Source organism: Mixophyes fleayi, chromosome 11 (assembly GCF_038048845.1).
Source record: "Mixophyes fleayi isolate aMixFle1 chromosome 11, aMixFle1.hap1, whole genome shotgun sequence".
NCBI lineage: Eukaryota > Metazoa > Chordata > Amphibia > Anura > Limnodynastidae > Mixophyes > Mixophyes fleayi.
The window spans coordinates 39,375,144-39,396,647 of NC_134412.1; the positions used below are offsets into that span (position 1 = coordinate 39,375,144).

Below are 21,504 nucleotides of genomic sequence, written 5' to 3' on the forward strand. Positions count from 1 at the left end.
CTAAAATACTGCTCGGCTTAACTTCATTTATGTTTCTGTTGGGACTGTCTTTACTGCAATTGACACATTTTTGCGTTTGATTACGAAATGTAGTGAAAATGTGCCTGGAAATGCTATTTTCTGCAACTCTAAAGTGCAAAATGCGCATAATTAAAAATATATAGGACAAGATACAATCTCTATCAACTGAGAGGTAGTGAGGAAATGGTGTTATTTTGTGAGGAGGATAAAGCTGTGCTCCCTCCCGCAAAACAATGGATACCCCCTAAATATGCCCTCTCACCTTTATATCTCATTTAAATATCTCATCCCACAATGCAAAATCTAATTTTTGCATATGGCTGCAAAAGTAGATGCATTTATTCATCTAATTTGTAGCCCCCAAGTAATGCCACCCATCTGACAACTCTACCCACCGGAGACTACATTCTTTTGCACTTCTGCTAATGCCAGTATCTAAACCAACAAGTCCATGGGCATTTATATTGCCATGCAGCTGTTACCATATATACTATGGGATATACCGAGCATGGGCGTATTTCCTCTTTTGCTTTTGTTTCAGATATTGCCTTATGTTGTTTTAGCAGCTGTCTATCCGGCCTATTAAAGGCTTTTTTGGGTGTGGCTCACAAGCTAGCCCTTGCTAGATGTAAACTCCTATACCTGGGAGGTGAGTGCATCTGATTTTAACTGCATTTAATGGTGTTTGAAGCATGTAGGTCAGTGTAGGACCTGTATATAATGAGGTGCCCTTGACGCTGGGATGCAGACTTAAATGGTTTGATCAAAATATGAACAAATACCTCATGTTTTCAATTTGCTAGATACACACAGATATGCAATGTTAAGGATAAGTGCTGACAACTGTCTTTTTGTTTTGTATACATATATGGACATTTATATTGCCATGCAGCTGGTACCATATGTAACATAGGATATACTGAGCACGGCCATATTTCTTTTTTTGTTTAAATTCATGGACTTATTCATAAAGCCAGTGTTATGAGCCGCAGCTCCCCGAAGGGCCGCCGCGACTCACGTCCGGTGGTTCCAGGCGTCCTGGCCGTCTCCAGGACGACTGGGACGTTACTTCCGCCTCCTATTTCCCGGTTGCCTGGGCAACAACCGGGACGCTCTAACTCCACTGCCGCAGCGCCCGGCCAGCGGTCTGACACCCGGGCGCATGCGCGCAGAAAAAGGTAACTTCTTGTTTGTTTTTTGTGTAGATTCTGTGGTTAGAGTCTTGGCTGGGAAGTTACTATATCTGGCTCTGATATAAATGGCCTATTCTCTGAGATTAGTGCAGTAGGGAGGGGTCTCACTGGCACTCACTCCTATTGGCTCCCCTCGCTACTTAAGGCAGTGAGGACAGAGCCTCATTGCCAGTTATAGCTCCCAGTGTAGCTAGGCTCCTGTTCCTTGTTTCCCTGCTCCTGTGCTGTATTCTAGTTTGGACCCCTGGTTTGTTTCTGGACTTTGTTGTATTGCCTGTGACCCCGGCTCGTTATCTGGTATCGCTGTCTGCTGCTGGCCCTTGACCTTTGCTTGGATCTCACTCTGCTGTGTACTACTTCACGCTACCCCTGGGTTCTCCCCAGTCAGTGCACATTTCACGACCTTCCGTTCGTCTGCAGCCAAGTCTGTCCCCACCACTAGGGGCTCCAGCGAACACCAGACTTTCGGAGCAAACTCCGGGTTTTGTCGTGCTGACTGGAGGGGTTCCTAACAGCCAGGTACATTTTTACAAACATAGATTGCATAAAATTAGTAATGAATAGTTCAATAGAATAAGCATAAATGCAATAACGCAATAATTTATAAGAGTGTGCCAACAATAACTAACTGCTCGATTTTCACCATCTGCTAACACTATGCAAAGCTTACACAGTTTTCCTTTCTTTTTATATGCTACAGTCCTTGCTATTTAAGGTGCACTGTAATTGCCCAATTCCACAACTATGAAGTGGAAGTAGATTCATTTTAAATGAGCACTTATCAGTCATATGGTTATCAATACAAGTATTTTTTGTAATACTACTTTTGTATAACATATATTTGTTATATGCATGACGTAGGTGCGTTATTTATATTTCGCTAATATACTACATCAGATTTGTCTTCTCTGTTTTCCTGCTGTCTTTTCCTTCATGATAATTGTTTACATGTTTTAGGTAAGTTATGGAGCTCAGGATCCAGATTTAAGTGATACGTCAATGTACCCATCTTTACTCCGTACCGTTCCAAATGAACGCATTCAGTATGATGGGTTCATACAACTCCTCAAACACTTTGGCTGGATGTGGATCGGAATTATTGCTTCTGATGATGAAAACAATATTAAAACTAGCAATGACGTTAAAAACCAGCTCCTTAAAAGTGGAATTTGCATTGCATTCTATGAAATTATTTTAAGCTCACGTTTAAGCACCATGGAGACAGCAGTTCAAACCACTGCACGTTCATCTGCTAATGTAATTTTCATTTTCTGTGGTTTGACCACATTTCTTAATGTAATGTATTCCATTCAGAGAGCTTCTATGCCTGGAAGAGTTTGGATTATACCAGCAACACTTTCTGTGGCCACACAGGGGGCATATTTAAGTGCACTTAATGGTTCACTCATGTTTGCAATTCACAGAGGAGACATCCCAGGATTGAAAGAATTTATTTACAGTGGTAACCCCCTCACACTTCCAGATAATATATTTACTGCAGAAGTGTGGCGTGATTTTTTTTTGTGTTTACCTGCAAATGAGAGCACATTTAGGAAAAAGTTTGGTTCAACTGGAAATTGCACTGGAAACGAAACACTAACAAAGTATGAAGCTGTTTTTGATGTCAACAATTTCAGACTAACATATGCTATTTACAGAGCTACATACGCTTTGGCATATGGAGTGCACGACATGTTTTTCTCGAAAAACAATCAACAGCCTGATTACAGATCAGCTTTCCAGCCATCTAAGGTAAAGGAATATTAATACATACACGTTAGGCCAAAATCTCAATTAACTATTTATATGGTTTTCTTATTGTGTTTATACACGAAATTCCCTGATATCCAGATGAAATATAAACATCATATAAATCGTGGCTTCTCTTTAGAGGAACATGTACAAAATGTTCATATATCAATTTTTAACGTGCTAAAATGTCATAAATAATGAGTCATACAAAAATCTAAATAGGTGCCGCAATGTTTCTTTTCCTTCATTAAATTAATGTATAGATTGTATATACTATGACAAAAACACAGCCATGTTACTGCTGCAGTAATAGAAGGATTTTTATAAGTCTGTGCCTCTTTGATGATGCTTTTCAAGTTTCCTGCTATGTGAATTGTTTCTTATCTGACTAATCTAAGAAAAATTCCATGTAAAAATATTTTTTCCCAATAACCCCCATCCCTCACATCAGTAGGATCACCGAGGTTCTAGGGTCCCTGTCGATTGGTAAATACAAATACCCAACAGTGCTTCAACCGTCACCTTTCCCAGGCTAACAGCCCAAAGAACTTTGAAAGTAAATAGAATAGTGTAATGGTCTAGAGACTGAATAGGAGTCTGGTGGCAAGAAGGAAGCCAGACCACACAGAGATAATATTATAAGAATGGTCAACAGTAGCCAGGTTTGATACACAGTCAAGCAATAAGGCAAAGGGTTCTGGCAGAGGCATAGTTTAAGGACAATTTGAGGTTGGTGCACAAATAGTGGATGTCTGGAGGCAGAAAAGCAGCAACAACAACAGGAAATAGATTATTGTCAGGAGCACAATAATCTGGCAAGGAGACAGGAACAGGAAAGACATTTATAGGAAGTCAGGGGGTGGAGCTAGGGCATGCTGGAACATCCGGAGAATAGTTCAACTGAGCGAGAACACAGACTGAAGGCAGGTAGGTGTCCAGCAGAGAGAAGAGCTCAGTCAGCAGAACAGTAGTCTTCAGAAGAAGGAGCTCTGGGTTCGAATCCTGACATACTGTTGCTTCTTCTGGCTTTGTAGTTGTAATCAACTTGATCAACAACCATTCTATGCATGCAGTTGAAATGTCTAACATTCGTTCTAAATATTGAGCAAAAGGAGGTCTAAAAGAAAATATATTTTTACATGGAATGCACAAAAGTGTGAACATTAGATTTTCTCAGTAATTTCTTTCAAAGAAAGTGAAGAAATGAGAAAGCCTTTACCAATTTTGAAAATGCAGTGTTCCCCCACACACATTTAATAGAGTACAACTGATGAATTCCATCCTTTTGTATTGCCATTATATTATTAATGATTTTTGCAGTAATGCATTAAATTACATTTAGTTGTATTCAGGTAAGTATACTCATTCTGTTGCCAATAGTCTGATAGATATTGTATGGATATTGTATCTAGAGAAGTTATGTATTAGTAGATATGAGAAATTACAATTTCCAACAAAATTGCAGAATAGCACTCATAATAACGAAGAGTAAGTTGCAAATAACTGAATGTCTCACAATAGTTAGCATTATGTTATTCTCCCTGACCACTGGAAGTTTTAGGAATTAATCTAAATTTCTACTTTTTTTTCTCTTCTGTGTTAGTATTTTTTTTCTCTTTGCTTTCTTTCTGTTTTTTTTGCTCTTTTAGTTAATTATTATTTTTCTTTATCATATCTGGGAGAGGTGGTTATTGAGAACTGGGCATAGTGGAGGCTGAAGAGGCTGTCACAGGACTCCTCCATTACATCTGAGGTTTGTACAGGGTGAGGTAATTCTTCACAAGTAGATGCAGAAAGAGCTCATTGGGGGAGATTTAATTACCTGTGATGTGCTGTGATGTCTGGCTGTGCTCATTTCTGGGTACTATGATACCTAATGATCGCTTGTTTTCTTGTGCAGCTTTTGGGGTGTGAGGAAAAATCATCAAAGATACATTGCTTCGGTGTGCATTCATTACTGTACCAGGGGCACAATGCAGTACATTGCGGGGAATTGAATTATCTGTGACTGACACAGTAAAAGGAGTAGAGACAGGAAAGAAAGGATACTTCCTCTCCCTCTCCTGTCCCTACTACATTTATACTGTCCATTCCTGTTTTACAGAGATTGCAGGAAAGACTACACAAACTTGTGCCACCCTGTGCTCCTTCTGTAATTAATTACCACACAAATAAATAGGAATTATTCACTTTAGTGAAATAAATTTGTTATTTTGTAAAACTTTGAGAATGAACACATTTTTCCATAACTTTGGAAATATAGGCAGTAAATAGGTAGATCTATAGTTTTAAATAATGCTTCTGGCACCACTTTTGTTGAGCGGGATTACTTTAGTCATTGCTTGTGGAATTTGAACAGGTGACAAATTAGAATTAAACAAAAAAGCAATAGGCTTAGCAATAACAGGGCAGTAAGTTGTAGGAACTGTTACTGCAACTAGTCAGGCCCACATTTTTTGGGAAGTTTAAGTGAAATAAGCTCACATGCAACCTTTGTTTCCATATGGAGTAAATGTGAATCTGTGATTACAAGTTGATGGAGAAGGTATTATATATGTTTTTTTTGAAAATAGGAAATAAGGAAATTAGACACCCTGCAAAGTATTCATTATATTATTTATTAACTATTAATGACCAACCAATATTTTAGCAGATATCAGGCAAACATCAGGTAGAGGTAGATCCAGTTTATGAGTAAATGATTGGACATATTCAGAGGTTGGGATATTAGTTTAGATTTAAAGACTTGTGTTTGCTGCATAATTTGCTGTTTTTGTGGTCAAGTCAATTCAATTAACATCACTAAGAATCAACAACTCACTTTTTTGTATTAGGAGAGAGTGTATCACATCAGTTAGGGACTGGATAGAGGTTTTAGGGGGTTGATAACTTCTAGCAATAATGGTTGAATTAGAGAAGGGAAGACAAACTTTCCCAGTTAGGTATTCAAATGTAGATGGTGCAAAGGCGTTACGAATCAATCTTATATAAAGGAAGTCCTATAAATCAAATAATCCCCAAATCTGTTAGGCATATTTTTTCATAAAAACTGAATTACCATGAATCATCATGATCATCATTTATTTATATAGCGCCACTAATTCCACAGCGCTGTACACAGAACTCACTTACATCAGTCCCTGCCCCATTGGGGCTTACAGTCTAAATTCCCTAACATACAAACACACAGACAGACAGACATACACAGCAACAGACACACAGACTAGGGTCAATTTGTTAGGAGCCAATTAAGCTTCCAGTATGTTTTTGGAGTGTGGGAGGAAACCAGAGCACCCGGAGGAAACCCACGCAAACAAAGGGAGAACATACAAACTCCTCACAGATAAGGCCATGGTCAGGAATTGAACTCATGACCCCAGTGCTGTGAGGCAGAAGTGCTAACCACCTAGTCACCGTGCTGCATATAGATTGAAAATATAATGCAGATTAAACAACAGAAAAACAATAAATCAATAAGAAAATTAAATTGTGCCCATTTTTTTATTGAAAAAGTTAAGCCAACTTTAAAGAACAATTCTTAGCCCAGTGTTGTGTTACCCTGATACTATGCAACCTTTCATTATGAAGTGATAATGGTGCTGTTTTCTCTCAATATTGTGGAACAACCCAAACCACATTAACCCTTTGCATGTTTGTCCACGAAATTCCAAAAATATTACAACATAGGTAACCAAGAAACGCTAGCAGTCAAATGGCCATTTATGGTTAAATTTGCTAAATGGAGCTCTACACCCTGCATGTATAACATAACACAAAGATTCATCTGATATCCTTCCCTTTCTCTCTGCTGATTAAGTAATTGCTGCTTTGTGTCCAGATGTATCCTTTCCAGTTCAAAAAGATCAGAGAGAGACTCCTAAACTTCCTAAACTACTGTGTATTCCAGCCAATATCCTAAATAGGTACACAACACAAAACTAGCCAGACATCTAGGTTTTCATAAAACTGTCTGGTTACTTTCTAGTACAGTAATTTAGTTTATAGTCACCTACTTTGAGAAGAGATATTATTCGGTATATTGAAGGTAGTGAGTAATAAAAGTATTTCAGCTCTTGATTTATTGAGATATTTTCTGCCTACGCCCTCAGCCTTCTCCTTTCAAACTCCTTCAAACTACTGACTTATACATGTGGCAGTGACCAAGGCCACTTTCTTGCTGCCAGGAGCAGCTTGTTCATTCATTTGGAATAGACTGCATAGTGAATACCTTGCATCTAACTAATATAAGTAAGTCACAGAAGGCATTGAGAATTCAAACTCCACATTAGCTGGACATAAATAAAAGAAAATGTGATTAAGAATTGTGACAGTATGGACTGCTTATGCCACCCTGTCTGTTGTTGCTGGTAACCAGCTGGGCTTACTTTGCCACCGTTCCTTTTTGTTATCCCAAAAGCTGCCACCACTGGACTCCTTGCGGGCATCCAGTATCAGGTTTCTTCTGGGTAACTGACGCTGCTAGTGTACCCCGTTGCTGGTGTACCAGGGCTGGTACCCCTGACCTCTTCCTATGGATCATGGTTGCTGTGGATGGATCCCCCCTGACCTATTACACTGACCAGAGCTGCTGGGTAGCGGGCAGAGTGATGGTACCGTTAAAGCTGGGTCCAAACCTCAGAACAGCTGGGAACGGATTAGAGTTGGTTCTAATCTGTAGGTCAGAGGGATAGAGAAGTTTCCAAGCAGGTCTTTGAAGCAAGTGATATTTATTTGCTCACAGTGGTTGAAGGTACCAATGAGCAGGTCAGAGGAAACAAGAAGTACAATTTTCAGTACAAAACAGTGCTTTTCTATACAGTTTTGGACAGATGTCTATTGATCTATTATAGGATGTCACAAAGTTTAATCGTAATTAAACCTCAATAGTTCAGTGCCCGATTCATATATAATTATTATAGATTGACTACTGAGATTAAAATATCCCCGTGCCTCCTAAGATAGTGCTGTTATAAAATATCAAAAGTATCATCTACTCCCAAAATTATTGTACAGGCTCACAAACTAATAAAGTGTTCCGGTTTAATAAGTAAATTCAGGTGATAGGGAGTGAATTGCTGGCAGCCTAACTGAGGTCTAACTCTGTGTTTGGTCAGTGTCAACCTACATAGCTATCATCCAATGGTATAAATCTAGACTACAACTTATCTATCTATCTATCTATATATTCCAGCAACAACGCTGATGCGCGTTTCGCTGTAATAGCAAAAAACTCCGTTGTCAATTTATAATAATTATATAAGAATCGGTTACTGAACTATTGAGGTTTAATTACGATTAAGCTATGTGACATCCTATAATAGATCAATAGACAATTAGGAGATATAATAGTCAACCTTTTTCAGTATATACCATAGCATTACTTTAATCATCTATTAGGTGTTCTAGCAAAGGAAGCAGGAATTATTATACGACTTTTCCTAATCCGATACTTTATATTAAATTCATAAATAGAGAGTCATACAGAGCAATTTTTAATAATCACTTTATTTCGCCTTATCACCTATATTATTTCACATTATATTTCGATGCAAATTTTAGACCGTTTTTATATGAATAAATAAAAGTTATGTTTTAATAATACTAGTGATTTGATTTAAAAAAAAATACAATGGACTACATAATGCACCACAATTCAATTCAGCTCTTTGTTTCTTTCTTCAGCAACTAGTGAATAGTCAGTTCTTAAAGTTGATGTGTTGGAAGCAGGAAATATGGGCAAGCGTAAGGATCTGAGAGATTTGACAAGGACCAAATTGAGAAGGCTAGATGACAAATGACACTGATCTTCTACACTCTCCATGTACAAAGTGGTCGCAATGATAAGGCTGATCTTTTATCGCCATCTGTTATCAGCTCAATTAAAAAAAAACATTGCCAGGGCAGCTGAATGATACTCAGCTACCAAGTGATATTGGCCTAGACAGAAAACTCTTATTTTACCGTGTCCCTAGGCCAGTCTTTGTAGATGTCTGCATGCCTGAGGCAGCTTGCCAGCTAACACATGCGCAGTGAAGCCGAAAGCTCAGATTTGGGATATAAATTCCACTAATGTGAAACAAATTAAAATGATTTTAAAAATAGATTGTTTAAAAAAAGTAACAAATGTTAAAACCTTTATTTAGTAAATGTGCTTTTGTCAAAGAATAAAGCATTTTTATATCTGCTGTCATCATCCTAGGCAACTGTAACAGAACAGGTATTGCGGCAATACCAATACTGCTGCGATACATGTTGATTAGTGTGGTGGAAAAACAACAGTTGTTAACTTTTGTAAGTGTTTAGAATGATCCTTTTATTACATCAAAGTATATCATAAAAATATAGCAAAATAAATTTGTTTTGGCTCCATCAAGCACAGCTATTTTGTCTATAAGATGGCTTCAAAAGTCTCATTAAGTAGCTGTTTATATGTTTTGTAATCATTTGTTTACATACCTATTACACACATGCACAATACATCATAAACTTTATCCTAGGAAAACAATATTTTTTTACGAGAACACTTAGAATCGAAAACATTAGCTTGCACATTTAATAATAATAATTGAGGTTGATATTACTGCAAGTAGGTTAAACAACATATAAAAGATTTTTTACTAATACTTTGAAACATAGATCCTTTCTGTCAATTTTACAATAATGAATGCAACTGTAAACGTATATATGTAATTAACCATTTCAATAGGCTTTCCCATGCAAGTACACTTGGAAACCTTTGCAAGCGAAAGCTGACTAATCCTACCAGCGGTAGGGGTATCACCATTTGATACCCATGTTTTCGCCGGTGATTGGGTTTTTTGCTCTTTTATAAATCTGCCCTTATATTGTTTATATGGGTGATTGCAACCTCAAACTCCATTAGAAAAAATACAGATTCTCTGCTCAGTATTCTACAATAAATTAAGGTTGTGTAAAAGTGGAAAATCACCCGTCAAATTGTGAGTGCAACACCAATGTTAAAATCTGATTATCATTATGATCAGTTATGATTTTCTTCCCGTAATTGTTATTTATTCCAAGCAATATGTTGATAATAGAGCTCTGCTAGAACAAGTCTGCATATAGCAGTTATTGAACAAATGCAATATTTTTAGTAAATATCTAGAATTACTCTTGTACTTATTAGTATGTATTTATCATATCTCCCAACTGTCTTGAATTGCAGACCCTGAAAGAGACTTGGATTAAGGTGAAATTGTGGGTCTTTTTCAGAAATCAGGTGGTCTGATTACGGCTTATTTTTAATAATTTGGGAACATGGCTTGGATAGATCAGGGGAAGGGCTTATTTTGTCTCGATTTTGTTTGGATAAATGTTGTAAGGTATGAGTTGTTGTTTACTAAAATGCATTACATAACTATGTGTTTTTAAGTGCATGTTTTTACATATTTTTACAGCTAAATCAATACCTTAGAAATATTCATTTTAAATCAACATCTGGTGAGAATTTCTATTTTGACAATGGAGAAACTAGAAGTCAATATGATATTATGAACTGGATTATCACCCTCAATAAAACAATTCAGTATACTCAAATTGGAAGCTACATCGATTTTGCACCATCAGGACAACAGCTGATTATTAATGATAAGCTGATACAGTGGAACCAAAAGTTTAAAGAGGTAACTTATACAGTGTCCTATAATCTGACCCTTTCTCTTTAAGTCCTAATATATTTATATTAGTGAAGTAATCATGTTACTATAGTTTTAATTCTGAATATAAGCTAAAGGATTAGAAAATATAAAATTATAAATGCAAAATATGTAAAGTTAAACTATATTACAGGTAGGTCTCCTAAGCATACCAGATTTATCAAGACAGTCCTGTTCTTATTTTTATTTGCAATGCTTTAATGCTATTGGTACATGTTGCAATCCAGTTGATTTGCTGAAACACCAAAAGACTTATTTGATCAAACCTTCTAAAAATGAATTGTGGAGGTTTTGCCCATAGCAATCAATCAGATTCTATCAATTTTTAGAATGTACTAGATAAATGTTGAAGAATTTGATTGGTTCCTATGGGCAACACCTCCACTTTTCCTTTTTAGAAAGTTTGATAAATCTACCCCTTGATCTGTGAGTGTTAGAATAATGTTTAGTTATACAGTACATTACCATATCCATCCTCAGAGTGGACAGTACCATTGTCCTTGTAGTCTGGACTTTTGTCCTAGCTGCTGGAATATTGGGAGAAATGTTCCACTCCATGCAGAGAACGGGCGCATGTGGCAGTGCAATAGGTGTATTTAGGGAAGGGCAGGGGAAGAGGATTTGGGGTGGTATAGTGCTTAAAAAGTGCTATTAAAGTTCCTAGGGGATGTAGCAGAACTACATCATGAAGTGGTGATGTTCTTCCTATCAAAAAATGTGAGGGCTTGATCAAAATCTGAGCGTAACCTGCATGCAACTTGCATTTGTAAAGAGAACAGCTTGTTTGTACATACACCTGTATTCATAACCAAGCGTACCTGTGAAATACATTCTGATGTGAATACAGTAGTAACTCGCATGTAAGCAGAATTGTTTTGTACTTGTTGACTGGAATTGATTTGAGATACCTTTTTTCACTACATGTGCATTCTCTCCTAATTCACATCTGAATACACATGCGTGCATTTTTATTTCCCTAATTGATCTTATTTCTCCTAAAAACTGATGTTTCCTGACAACAAGGTGCCAAATAATGTTTCCAACATCTGAGTTATATCGTGTTTGGTATCACTCTGCATACAATTTAATGAGAATACTTACGGTGCTATTTATGTAGTGCTCTCATTTAGCGTACGCTAGTTATGGATAATATAATTTTTCTACACACTAAATAGTAAGCAGTCGAGGATCACTATGAACCAGTTTGAACAAGTCTAGAGGCGGGAATCTGAAGTAAGGGCAGCTGGCATTCCTGAGAACAATGATCAGAGGAATCCACCAATGCCACGTTGAGTATCTGAGAGTGCAAGACCCTTCAACCAATGAATAAAGACTTTATAATAATAACTGTGTGTCACTGTGATGTTATTACTTTTACAACTGTACTGTGTATAAATGTAAGCTCTGGTTTTTGGAGACCAGAACATTCCGATTGAAGCTTGCGTTGGTGCCAACTGTCGCACGCGTATGTATACCAAACTTTGTCTTTTTATGCTTTGATAATAAAACCTTTTGTGCTTTGGAACCACAGCGATCGCATTGGCATCTTTATTGGTAACGATACATATGAACATAACACATGCTAACAATAACTCCATTATTACATCCTTTAATAACAAATGTGTCTCATTATCAAACAATTGCTTATCAAAATTAAACACACAAACAAAGGTTTTTTTTCATCTATAAACTTTTTATTTATAAATAAATGCAGAAAAATAAAGATTTAACAAACTGTAGAATAAAATTATAATTAAATGTGCAGTGGGTGTGTTGGTTCCGAAACTGGAAAAAAATCATTAATACTACATTTAAACATTACTCCATTATTATATGTTAGAAACATATATTTGCTTTATGGGAGTAGTTTAGTCCTATATTTTCTAGTTCTGCAGAGTTCAGAGGTGCTACATTAATATAAATAAAGGCGCATCATTAAGATTCATCTTAATGTTAACACAGTACTAGCCAGAAGACTCTATTTTGGAGGCACACATAGATGTATTGTGGGGGTTTCTTTACTAAAGGGCAAACAATTATTAGACTCATTAAGTCATACACCTGTATCAGAGCAATCTTCGTCTAGGCCTAGGCAAATACAGATTTAGCAAAGAGATGATTTGTGAGGCCTATACTTTTCTGCAGAAACAACACACTTAAATATGCTACTACATTAACTCAATATACTCAATATACTGGGCAGCACCGTGGCTAACACTTCTGTCTTACAGAACTGGGGTCATAAGTTAAATTCCCGACCATGGCCTTATATGGGAGGAGTTTGTATGTTCTCCATGTGTTTGCGTGGGTTTCCTCCGGGTGCTCCGTTTTCACCCACACTCCAAAAACATACTGGTAGGTTAATTGGCTGCTAACAAATTGACCCTAGTCTGTGTGTCTGTCTGTCTGTGTGTGTTAGGGAATTTAGACTGTAAACCCCATTTGGGCAGGGACTGAGGTGAGTGAGTTCTCTGTACAGCGCTGCAGAATTAGTGGCGCTATATAAATAAATGGCGATAATACTTACATTCTTCTGTCTCCTCTAGCTAGGGCTCCTCCATGGGCTCCTGTTGGTGATAGTGATAGTGATGGCAGTGTTCAGTTTGAAGAAATATGTCACACGTTATTATTTTATTACATATTATCTCTCTTACAGGTAACCATTATATTGACACATCACTATTACATAACAGGTCTTGCATTTTGTAGCATGAAGAGTATTACAAGCCACATTGATATATATATATATATATATATATATATATATATATATATATATATATATATATATATATATATATATAATACTTTATCTTCTATAATGGGATATAGCTACATGGTCCAGATAACATTCTAACCATATGTATTTATTTGTAATTGTGAACTTATACCAGGCTATGTCCCACTATTTTCGACAAGGAGCTGCCGTTGTCTTCTGCAGAGGTTACTCCAGCTGCGCTGAGGCTGAGCAACAGACCGCCTGCTACTCAATCTGCGCTGCAAATACTCTTTTGAAGGCTGAATGCTGCATTTTGTGAATTTCTGTATCCATTTTGGTAATCTGCTGCATATAGTTTGTTTAGAATTTTAATTATGTCCTATTCTGAGGAAGAGACACCTGGCCCAAGTCAAGCTCCCACTCAGCGCAGGCAACCCATCTTCAACTACAAAGAGGTTGAGCTACTCGTACAGCTCTTGTGGATAGGCTGTACCAAACTAACCGACAGCTATCTGCTCCTGCAAAGCACTGCATCTGGGAGGCTATAATTGAGCACGTCAATGGTGGGGCTTCTATTCGCAGATCTGTCAAAAAGAGGTAAATGTTTTCAAATATATTATGCTCAGAATACATTATAAAAATAGCACACACAAATGTTGTATAAGTCATGTGAATAACAAATAAAGCACATCTCCAAGGGCTAAAACTTTTATAATTCCATTGCAAGTGAGATAAACATGCGAGGGGGACAGGTGGCTGTCCGATGACATCCTTGGACCTGACCCCTCTCGAGTGCACAGCATTGCCCTGCTTCAATGAACAACTGGTACAGGGTGTGGGATGCATAGACACTGGTGAGAGTCCTCCCTAAGGCACACAGCAATCCTCTTCAGATAACTATCATATTATAATACATGCTAGAAAATGAAGTGTGCACTATATGTATATTGTTAATCCATTTGGTCCTTTTTGGTTTTCTCTAAATTACCACACATATACACACATGAAAAAAAGAGTATATATTTCACATGTGCAATTACTAATGTGTGTAATGAAGTTTACTAGTAAACTGATCTACACATATGATGCTAAATGTTGGATATAGAACTTTAGAATGTCTATAACCTATGTTAAATCCATGTTATGGAATATAACATACATGACTATAATTCTTTTTTGTTTCCATTATTTGATCTGTACATGGAGAGCATCCCATTGAGGGTGAAGAGGAACCACATGCCGAGAACCCTCTTGACAGTGAGGAAGATCAAGTGGCGCCTCAGGAAAGGTCAATAACTGCAACTCTATCTCATGAGAGTGAAACTATGACACTAATTCAACAAATAATGAGCCAGATGATAAAAACAGAGACAATTTTCAAAGTAAACTCAATGAGATATGCCAGCACCTAAAATATATTAATTTGATATTTGTAAAATTGTGTGGGGCAATCATTACTTATTGGAATAAACCAAGTGGTATGACACCAGCCCCTGTGGCAACTGCTACTTTCGGGGAGCCTGAGCAGGCAGACCTAGAGGTTATACCACCTGCTTCTGTACCTGTTTAATCTGCTGCTCAGGTGACTTGGAGGGAGCTGCAACCCACCAGTACTGGGAATATTGAGCCAGGGGGCAAGCAAGTGCGCAGATCACAATGATTGTTGTATGTTTGTGTGGGTCACTATTTTCCCTATTTGTTCCACTAAATGCACTGGAAAAAATATGCTTCCTTGGTTATTTGTACATTTACTGTAAGCATTACATTTTGAAGGCAGAATAATTTTGTGACTTTGGAGGATCAAGATCGATGTCATCTTCCTCCTGGTCAGCAACCTTGGCTTCCTCCACCCATGGAGCCCTATTTTGGATGGAAATATTGTGAAATATCACACACAGAGCTAGGAAGTCGCACACAATATCTAGTGCATACATAAGGGCTCCCCCAGACTGGTCAAGGCAATAGAATTTGGCTTTCAAAAGCCTAAATGTCTGTTCTGTAACTGATCTAATTGAGGCATGTGCGGCATTGTTGTGCAATCTCTTGCTCTATGTGTGGATGTAAAATTTTAGTGATGAGCCAAAGGGTGGAAAGGGTAAGTAATGTCTCCTTTGAAAAAAAAATTACATATCTGTATTGGGACACAAATTTGCGTACAAATAAGGGTGAAACTTTGGCATAATATGTGATTTTCCGCAGTATTCCATGCACCATAATGCAATAATTATAATTATTGTTATAATTTTGTCAACGTTCCAAACAAACCTTTTAATCGTCTAATGTATACAAATCTATTTAGGAACAAAAATGGCCTAACAATAAACAATTATATAAATGTAAAAAGTACCTAATAGCAGCCCATCTCCATGTGGTCTTGCCTCTGAGCTAATTTGCGCCACATGCCTGATGGTAAAGAAATCATGGCTGCTTCCTGGCCATTTATCAACCAGGCATTGAATCTGGAAAGATGCATCACATTTACAGAGTTGAAATGTTTTATATTCCGAAATATAGATTCATTTACACTCAATGGAATCAGCGCTATATGTGTACCGTCTATTGCCTCTATAACATGCGGAAAGTCAGCTATGGTGGAAAGTTTTTTGGGCACAAGGGATTCCTCATCGAGTGGCAGATGGATAAATTGATGGATGCGTGACAGTAAAGTCTGCAACACCACCTTCAGCACATGACTAAAGGTGGGCTGGGACAAACCTGCTTCGACACCCACTATGGTCTGGACTGACCCAGACGCACAGAAATGTAACATTGCCAAGAGTTTGGTCAGCGGCGGTATTGTTGGGATGTTGTGCAGAATTTCTAGGTCACTCTGCACAATGAGCAGGGTGTCCATGATGACATGAGGTGGAAGCCGATAGCAACGGATCACCTTAGAATCTGACATCCCTAAAGAGCTGACATGTGGCTTGAAGATACGCTCCCTTGGCCGGCAATGTGTACCAGTTGCAGCATATATAGTCCTCTAGAGTCATTGCTTGTGCAGCAAAGGCTATATGTGAGAAAGATAGAGAGAACAAAATTCTAAATAAAAATTACCTTATGCATTGTAGATTTTTGGGACCTCTTTGAAATTACACATTAGAAACCAAAATACTTGCAGCTAGCACGGCATCTTCTATATTATAGTAATTTTTTATGGTTCTGTGTTTGAGAACAAAAATAATCTAAGAAACAATTTAATTGCAATTAATTATAATAAAGCTTGCAATGTTAGAAATAGTATTTAAACAAATATTATACTTAGAAACAAGCCAACTAATGTATGCAACTATGCATAAAAGAGCATAACATTTAAAAAAATATAATAGCAATGCTAATGTATGCAACTACACATATACATTTAAAGAACAATATAACAATGCTATTGTATGCAAGTGCTTTCAAAGGGTCAGAAAAACAATGTAAAACATCTGCACATGTTAATGTATGCAATACTTTTTAAATAAAAGAAAATAAATTTGTTTTGTTGCTACTGCTATGTGAAGTTTTACCTATCTCTTTAGCATGCAGTTATAGGTCGAAATGGCACAATGGCATCCCCCTGCAATGGTGTAAGATAGTGTTGTTGTGATGAGTGGTGTCAGCTGTGTAGATGAATTGGCAGCCACCCCATTATATTATGTGAGGCAATGCTGTGCTTGGTGATCACTATCACCCGTCAGGTGCAAACCTTACTTCTAAAAAGAAGCGTACTTATGACAAAAATAGTCTATTTACAATACCCGGCGCTCTGGTATGTTTAACTTATTAGTATACCAAGCCACCATTTAAGCATTTGTTATTATCAACAATATCACACTATTGTATGCCCTCTTTCCTTCTATAGCTCTATCAAATGAAATATAAATGTAATGTTTTGTTTATTACATTAGCTTGTAAAAGATATATTTATGGAAATTCAGACTGATATCTACATCATTTAGACTCCATCTCGATCTTGGAGTAGTCTATACTCCAATAATGGATTTGTATATTCCTTTGGTTTCAACTCCATTATTTATTCGTCCAATTGCCACCTACACTTTGACAGTTATTTTTTACAAATATATGTCTGTTATTGCCAAAAGTTGTGTACTTTTAATTGCTAAAAACCGTATTAAATATTACTTAAATAATTATGGATGAATCAAAATCACATTGTCATTTCATTTTTAAATATGCAAACTCCATGTTTTGTGGCTGCAGTAATGCCGACAACAGTTAGGACGACGTAAAAATTCCAATTAGTATAAGGCCTACAAGGAGATAATAGGGACTTACAGTATAGCAGACATACAAGATTCCCCACATGCTTAATTGTTGGCCGATGTAAATTGCGACTTTCTAATATGTCTCCAGCTTTATGGAGTCAGTTACAATGGCCAGAGTGAGATTGCCAGTTTTAAAGCAGCAATGGGTGGACCCGCTGCATGGATTACACTATAGAAGCGGCGGGTCCGGCCATTGCTGCTTTAAAACAGGCAATCTCACTGTGGCCCTTGTAACTGATGTCATTCAAGCTGGAGACATTTTAGAAAATCGCAATTTACATCGGCCGGCAATTAAGTGTGTGGGGACTCTTGTATGTCTGCTATATGGTAAGTCCCTATTTCCCCCTTGTAGGCCTTATTCTAATCAGAATTTTTACGCTGAACTAACTGTTGTATAGCAGCCGAAATAATGACTACCACCGGTTTGAGTAGCTTTTTTACAATGAAACTCAGTGGTCAATTTAGAAGTGGTGGTATGAAAAATGTAGTGCTTAGGGATTTAGTGGCACAAGATGAAGTTCTGTGTTTGTAGATCTGTTTACAATGAGAAGAACTGGTGTTCAAGGATGGGGTGGGGCTTATCAGTATATTGCAATTGCACTTTAAGTTAGTGAAAAGTAAAAAAAAATCTCATACTCCAAAAAGTAAGGTTTTTTTTGGTTTTTTTATAAATAAGGTTTACTTTATTAGTCGTCCAAAACATTTCTTTTCATTTATTTCCTTAGGTTCCCCGTTCAGTATGCAGTGAGGCCTGTCTTCCTGGATATAGAAAGGCACTCAGAAAATTACAGCAAAAATGTTGCTATGACTGCATTGCTTGCTCAGAGGGAGAGATTTCTAATAGTACAGGTGCGTTGTGTTACAGATCAGTGAATATTCTTTAACCTAACCTAGAATTTTAGAGTTTTCTGCATAACACTCTGAGATAACTGTGAAACATAATTAGACTAATACGGATAATTCAACATACTTCTTCTATGTGCAATGTTCTAAAAATTGAAACAGAGCAAACTGACATAAGACCACTGCAGTTTTGATAGTTGGTTGTTTCCACATAGACCACTTTATAATTGTCATAAATTACCAATGCCCATCACTGCTTCCTGGTACAAAATCATAATTCTTGTGATACAACCTCAAACTCTGATAGATGTAATAGATCTTTCACTTTCAAAAATCTCTCTGTCCTTTATTTGCAATTGGTGGCACAGTTTGTTTTAGCCAGGTTTCTAATGCCTGTTCAGATGTGGTGTATAGAAATGTATTTTATATTGTGATGCTGACTGACCAGACACATGCATAGTATATCTGCCTATATACCCGCACACACACAGTTGTTTAAAACATTTTTTTTTTTTACCTCCATACCCCTTTAATAATAATATTCTTTCAACTTCTATCTTCTGCTTGTGCAAGATTTCCATAAGAAACCATTATTTGCCTGCCCTTGCTCCATCTGAAGAAAAGAGGAGGGGCGGGCAATTGACACAGTCAGCAGCACAGGCTTTTGTGAAGAAATTAGGTTTCTCCAGCAGGGCTTCATCATCATCATCATCATCATTTATTTATATAGCGCCACTAATTCCGCAGCGCTGTACAGAGAACTCATTCACATCAGTCCCTGCCCCATTGGAGCTTACAGTCTAAATTCCCTAATATATACACACACTCACACAAAGACAGACAGAGAGGGAGACAGACAGAGACTAGGGTCAATTTTTGATTGCAGCCAATTAACCTACCAGTATGTTTTTTGGAGTGTGGGAGGAAACCGGAGCACCCGGAGGAAACCCACGCAAACACAGGGAGAACATACAAACTCCACACAGATAAGGCCATGGTTGGGAATCGAACTCATGACCCCAGCGCTGTGAGGCAGACGTGCTAACCACTAGGCCACTGTGCTGCCATACCTGGGCTTCTACCTGATTGTACTTCTGAGGTGGGATTTGAATGCAAATTGTCTTTCTGATATTTAATTACAATCAGATAAAAAGTCAAACCACATTAATTTTTAAAAATGCTTTTTATTTAGCTTAATTTGTTATTTATTCATAACAAACAGTAAATAATTATGTATACAGCTGAGAGCGCTCCTTTGTATAGGTGGCTGCCTAAGAAGTATATCGGAGTGATCACCAAAACACACCAAAAAGTATATATCAAAACCATATATACAACCATCAGTGCTAATTTCACATTGTAAAAGAATATGATGCCTCTTAAAGTTTTACCATAGAAATATAAATTAAACAGTACTCAGTTCATGAAGTCCAAATCTCTTCTGAATGTTGAGCCAATGTCATAAAGCTTCCAAAATAGTAGAACTCCAGCCAGGCAAGCCATAAAGATTAAAAAGGAAAAAAAGATAGAAACAAATATGGTATAGTACACTCGGGATATTTTCTGTATATTCTGTATATTTCAGGATATTCACTGAGCCACCATGCTTCCCAAATGAATATTATTATTATTATTAGTATTATTATTATTATTATTATTGTTATTAACATTGGGATTTTCACACCCGCTGATAACCTGACTCTATTCTATGCCTTCTGTCAATGTTTCCGTATCATTCTATTCAATGTTTCAAGACAAAAATATCTGAATTAGATATGTATTTATTTTTTGTTAGATATGGAGAACTGTATCAAGTGTGCTGAAAGTCAATGGTCTAACGAGAAGAGAGACAAGTGCATCTCCCGAACCATAGACTTCCTTTCTTATGAAGATGTTCTTGGCATTTTATTATCTTTCTTTACTATTCTTCTTTCTGTTGCTGCTGTAGGAGTCCTGGCTATTTTTATTAAACACAAAGACACACCTATAGTGAAAGCAAACAACAGGAATCTAAGTTACATTCTGCTTCTTTCCCTCACATTGTCCTTTCTTTGTGCTTTATTATTCATTGGACGTCCAAATAATATCATTTGTTTTTTTCAGCAAGCAGCTTTTGGGATTAGTTTTGCAATTGCTGTTTCTTCAGTTTTGGCTAAAACCTTAACTGTTGTTATTGCTTTCAATGCTACAAAGCCTGGAAGTGAATCAAGAAAATGGATAAGATCCAGAGTTACTACATATTTAGTGTTCATTTGCTCACTTGGTGAAGTTATAATATGCTTTATATGGTTTTTGTGCAATCCACCATTTCCATATTTTGATACAAGTGAAAGATCTGTGAATATGACATTCCAATGTAATCAAGGATCTGTTGTTGCCTTTTACTGTCTTGTGGGTTATATGGGAATTTTAGCTTCGCTGAGCTTTATAATTGCTTTTTTAGCAAGAAAATTACCTGACTGTTTTAATGAGGCTACACATATAACTTTCAGTATGTTCATATTTTGCAGTGTTTGGCTGTCATTTTTTCCAGCATATTTAAGCACTAAAGGCAAATACATGGTGGCTGTTGAAATATTTGCAATATTGGCTTCCAGTACTGGACTTCTGAGTTGCATATTCCTTCCTAAGTGTTATATTATTATGATAAGGCCAGATTTAAACACTAAAAAACGTCTGATTGGAAAAAAAAGTCGATATAACATAGACTGTTCCTAAAGTAAAAATATTTCAATTAGTTGGCGGGTTTCCTGTATGTCATCCAAATTTTTATTTGAAGGAATACCCACCAAACAATTTAGAATATTTTTTAGAAACTGTGACTGCTTATTGAGATTTTTTTAAATCAGTTGCAAAATGAAAATTAGACACTATTTAAAACAATATTGTTACAAATTGCAGCAGGTAAATAGTCACTAATTTTAGTGCAATGCCCAGAGAAAAATCTGATCAAAGACATTTAATCATCTTTGGACATGCATGCAAATTCAATCGGCAGATGAAAGCTTACCTGTAATGTCATCTGCTAC

The 21,504-nt window shown here is 36.9% G+C and overlaps 1 protein-coding gene across 1 annotated transcript in view; it reads left to right on the top strand.

The window, feature by feature from the left end:
• The window catches only part of LOC142106604 (vomeronasal type-2 receptor 26-like), a 51,449-nt gene extending 30,256 nt beyond the window's left edge, over positions 1-21,193 (top strand). The window contains exons 4-7 of the mRNA XM_075189607.1: positions 10,385-10,609; positions 13,032-13,034; positions 18,358-18,481; positions 20,271-21,193. Coding sequence (XP_075045708.1) covers positions 10,385-10,609; positions 13,032-13,034; positions 18,358-18,481; positions 20,271-21,193 — 1,275 coding nt within the window. The remainder of the gene's footprint in view (positions 1-10,384; positions 10,610-13,031; positions 13,035-18,357; positions 18,482-20,270) is intronic.
• The last annotated feature ends 311 nt before the right edge of the window (positions 21,194-21,504 follow it).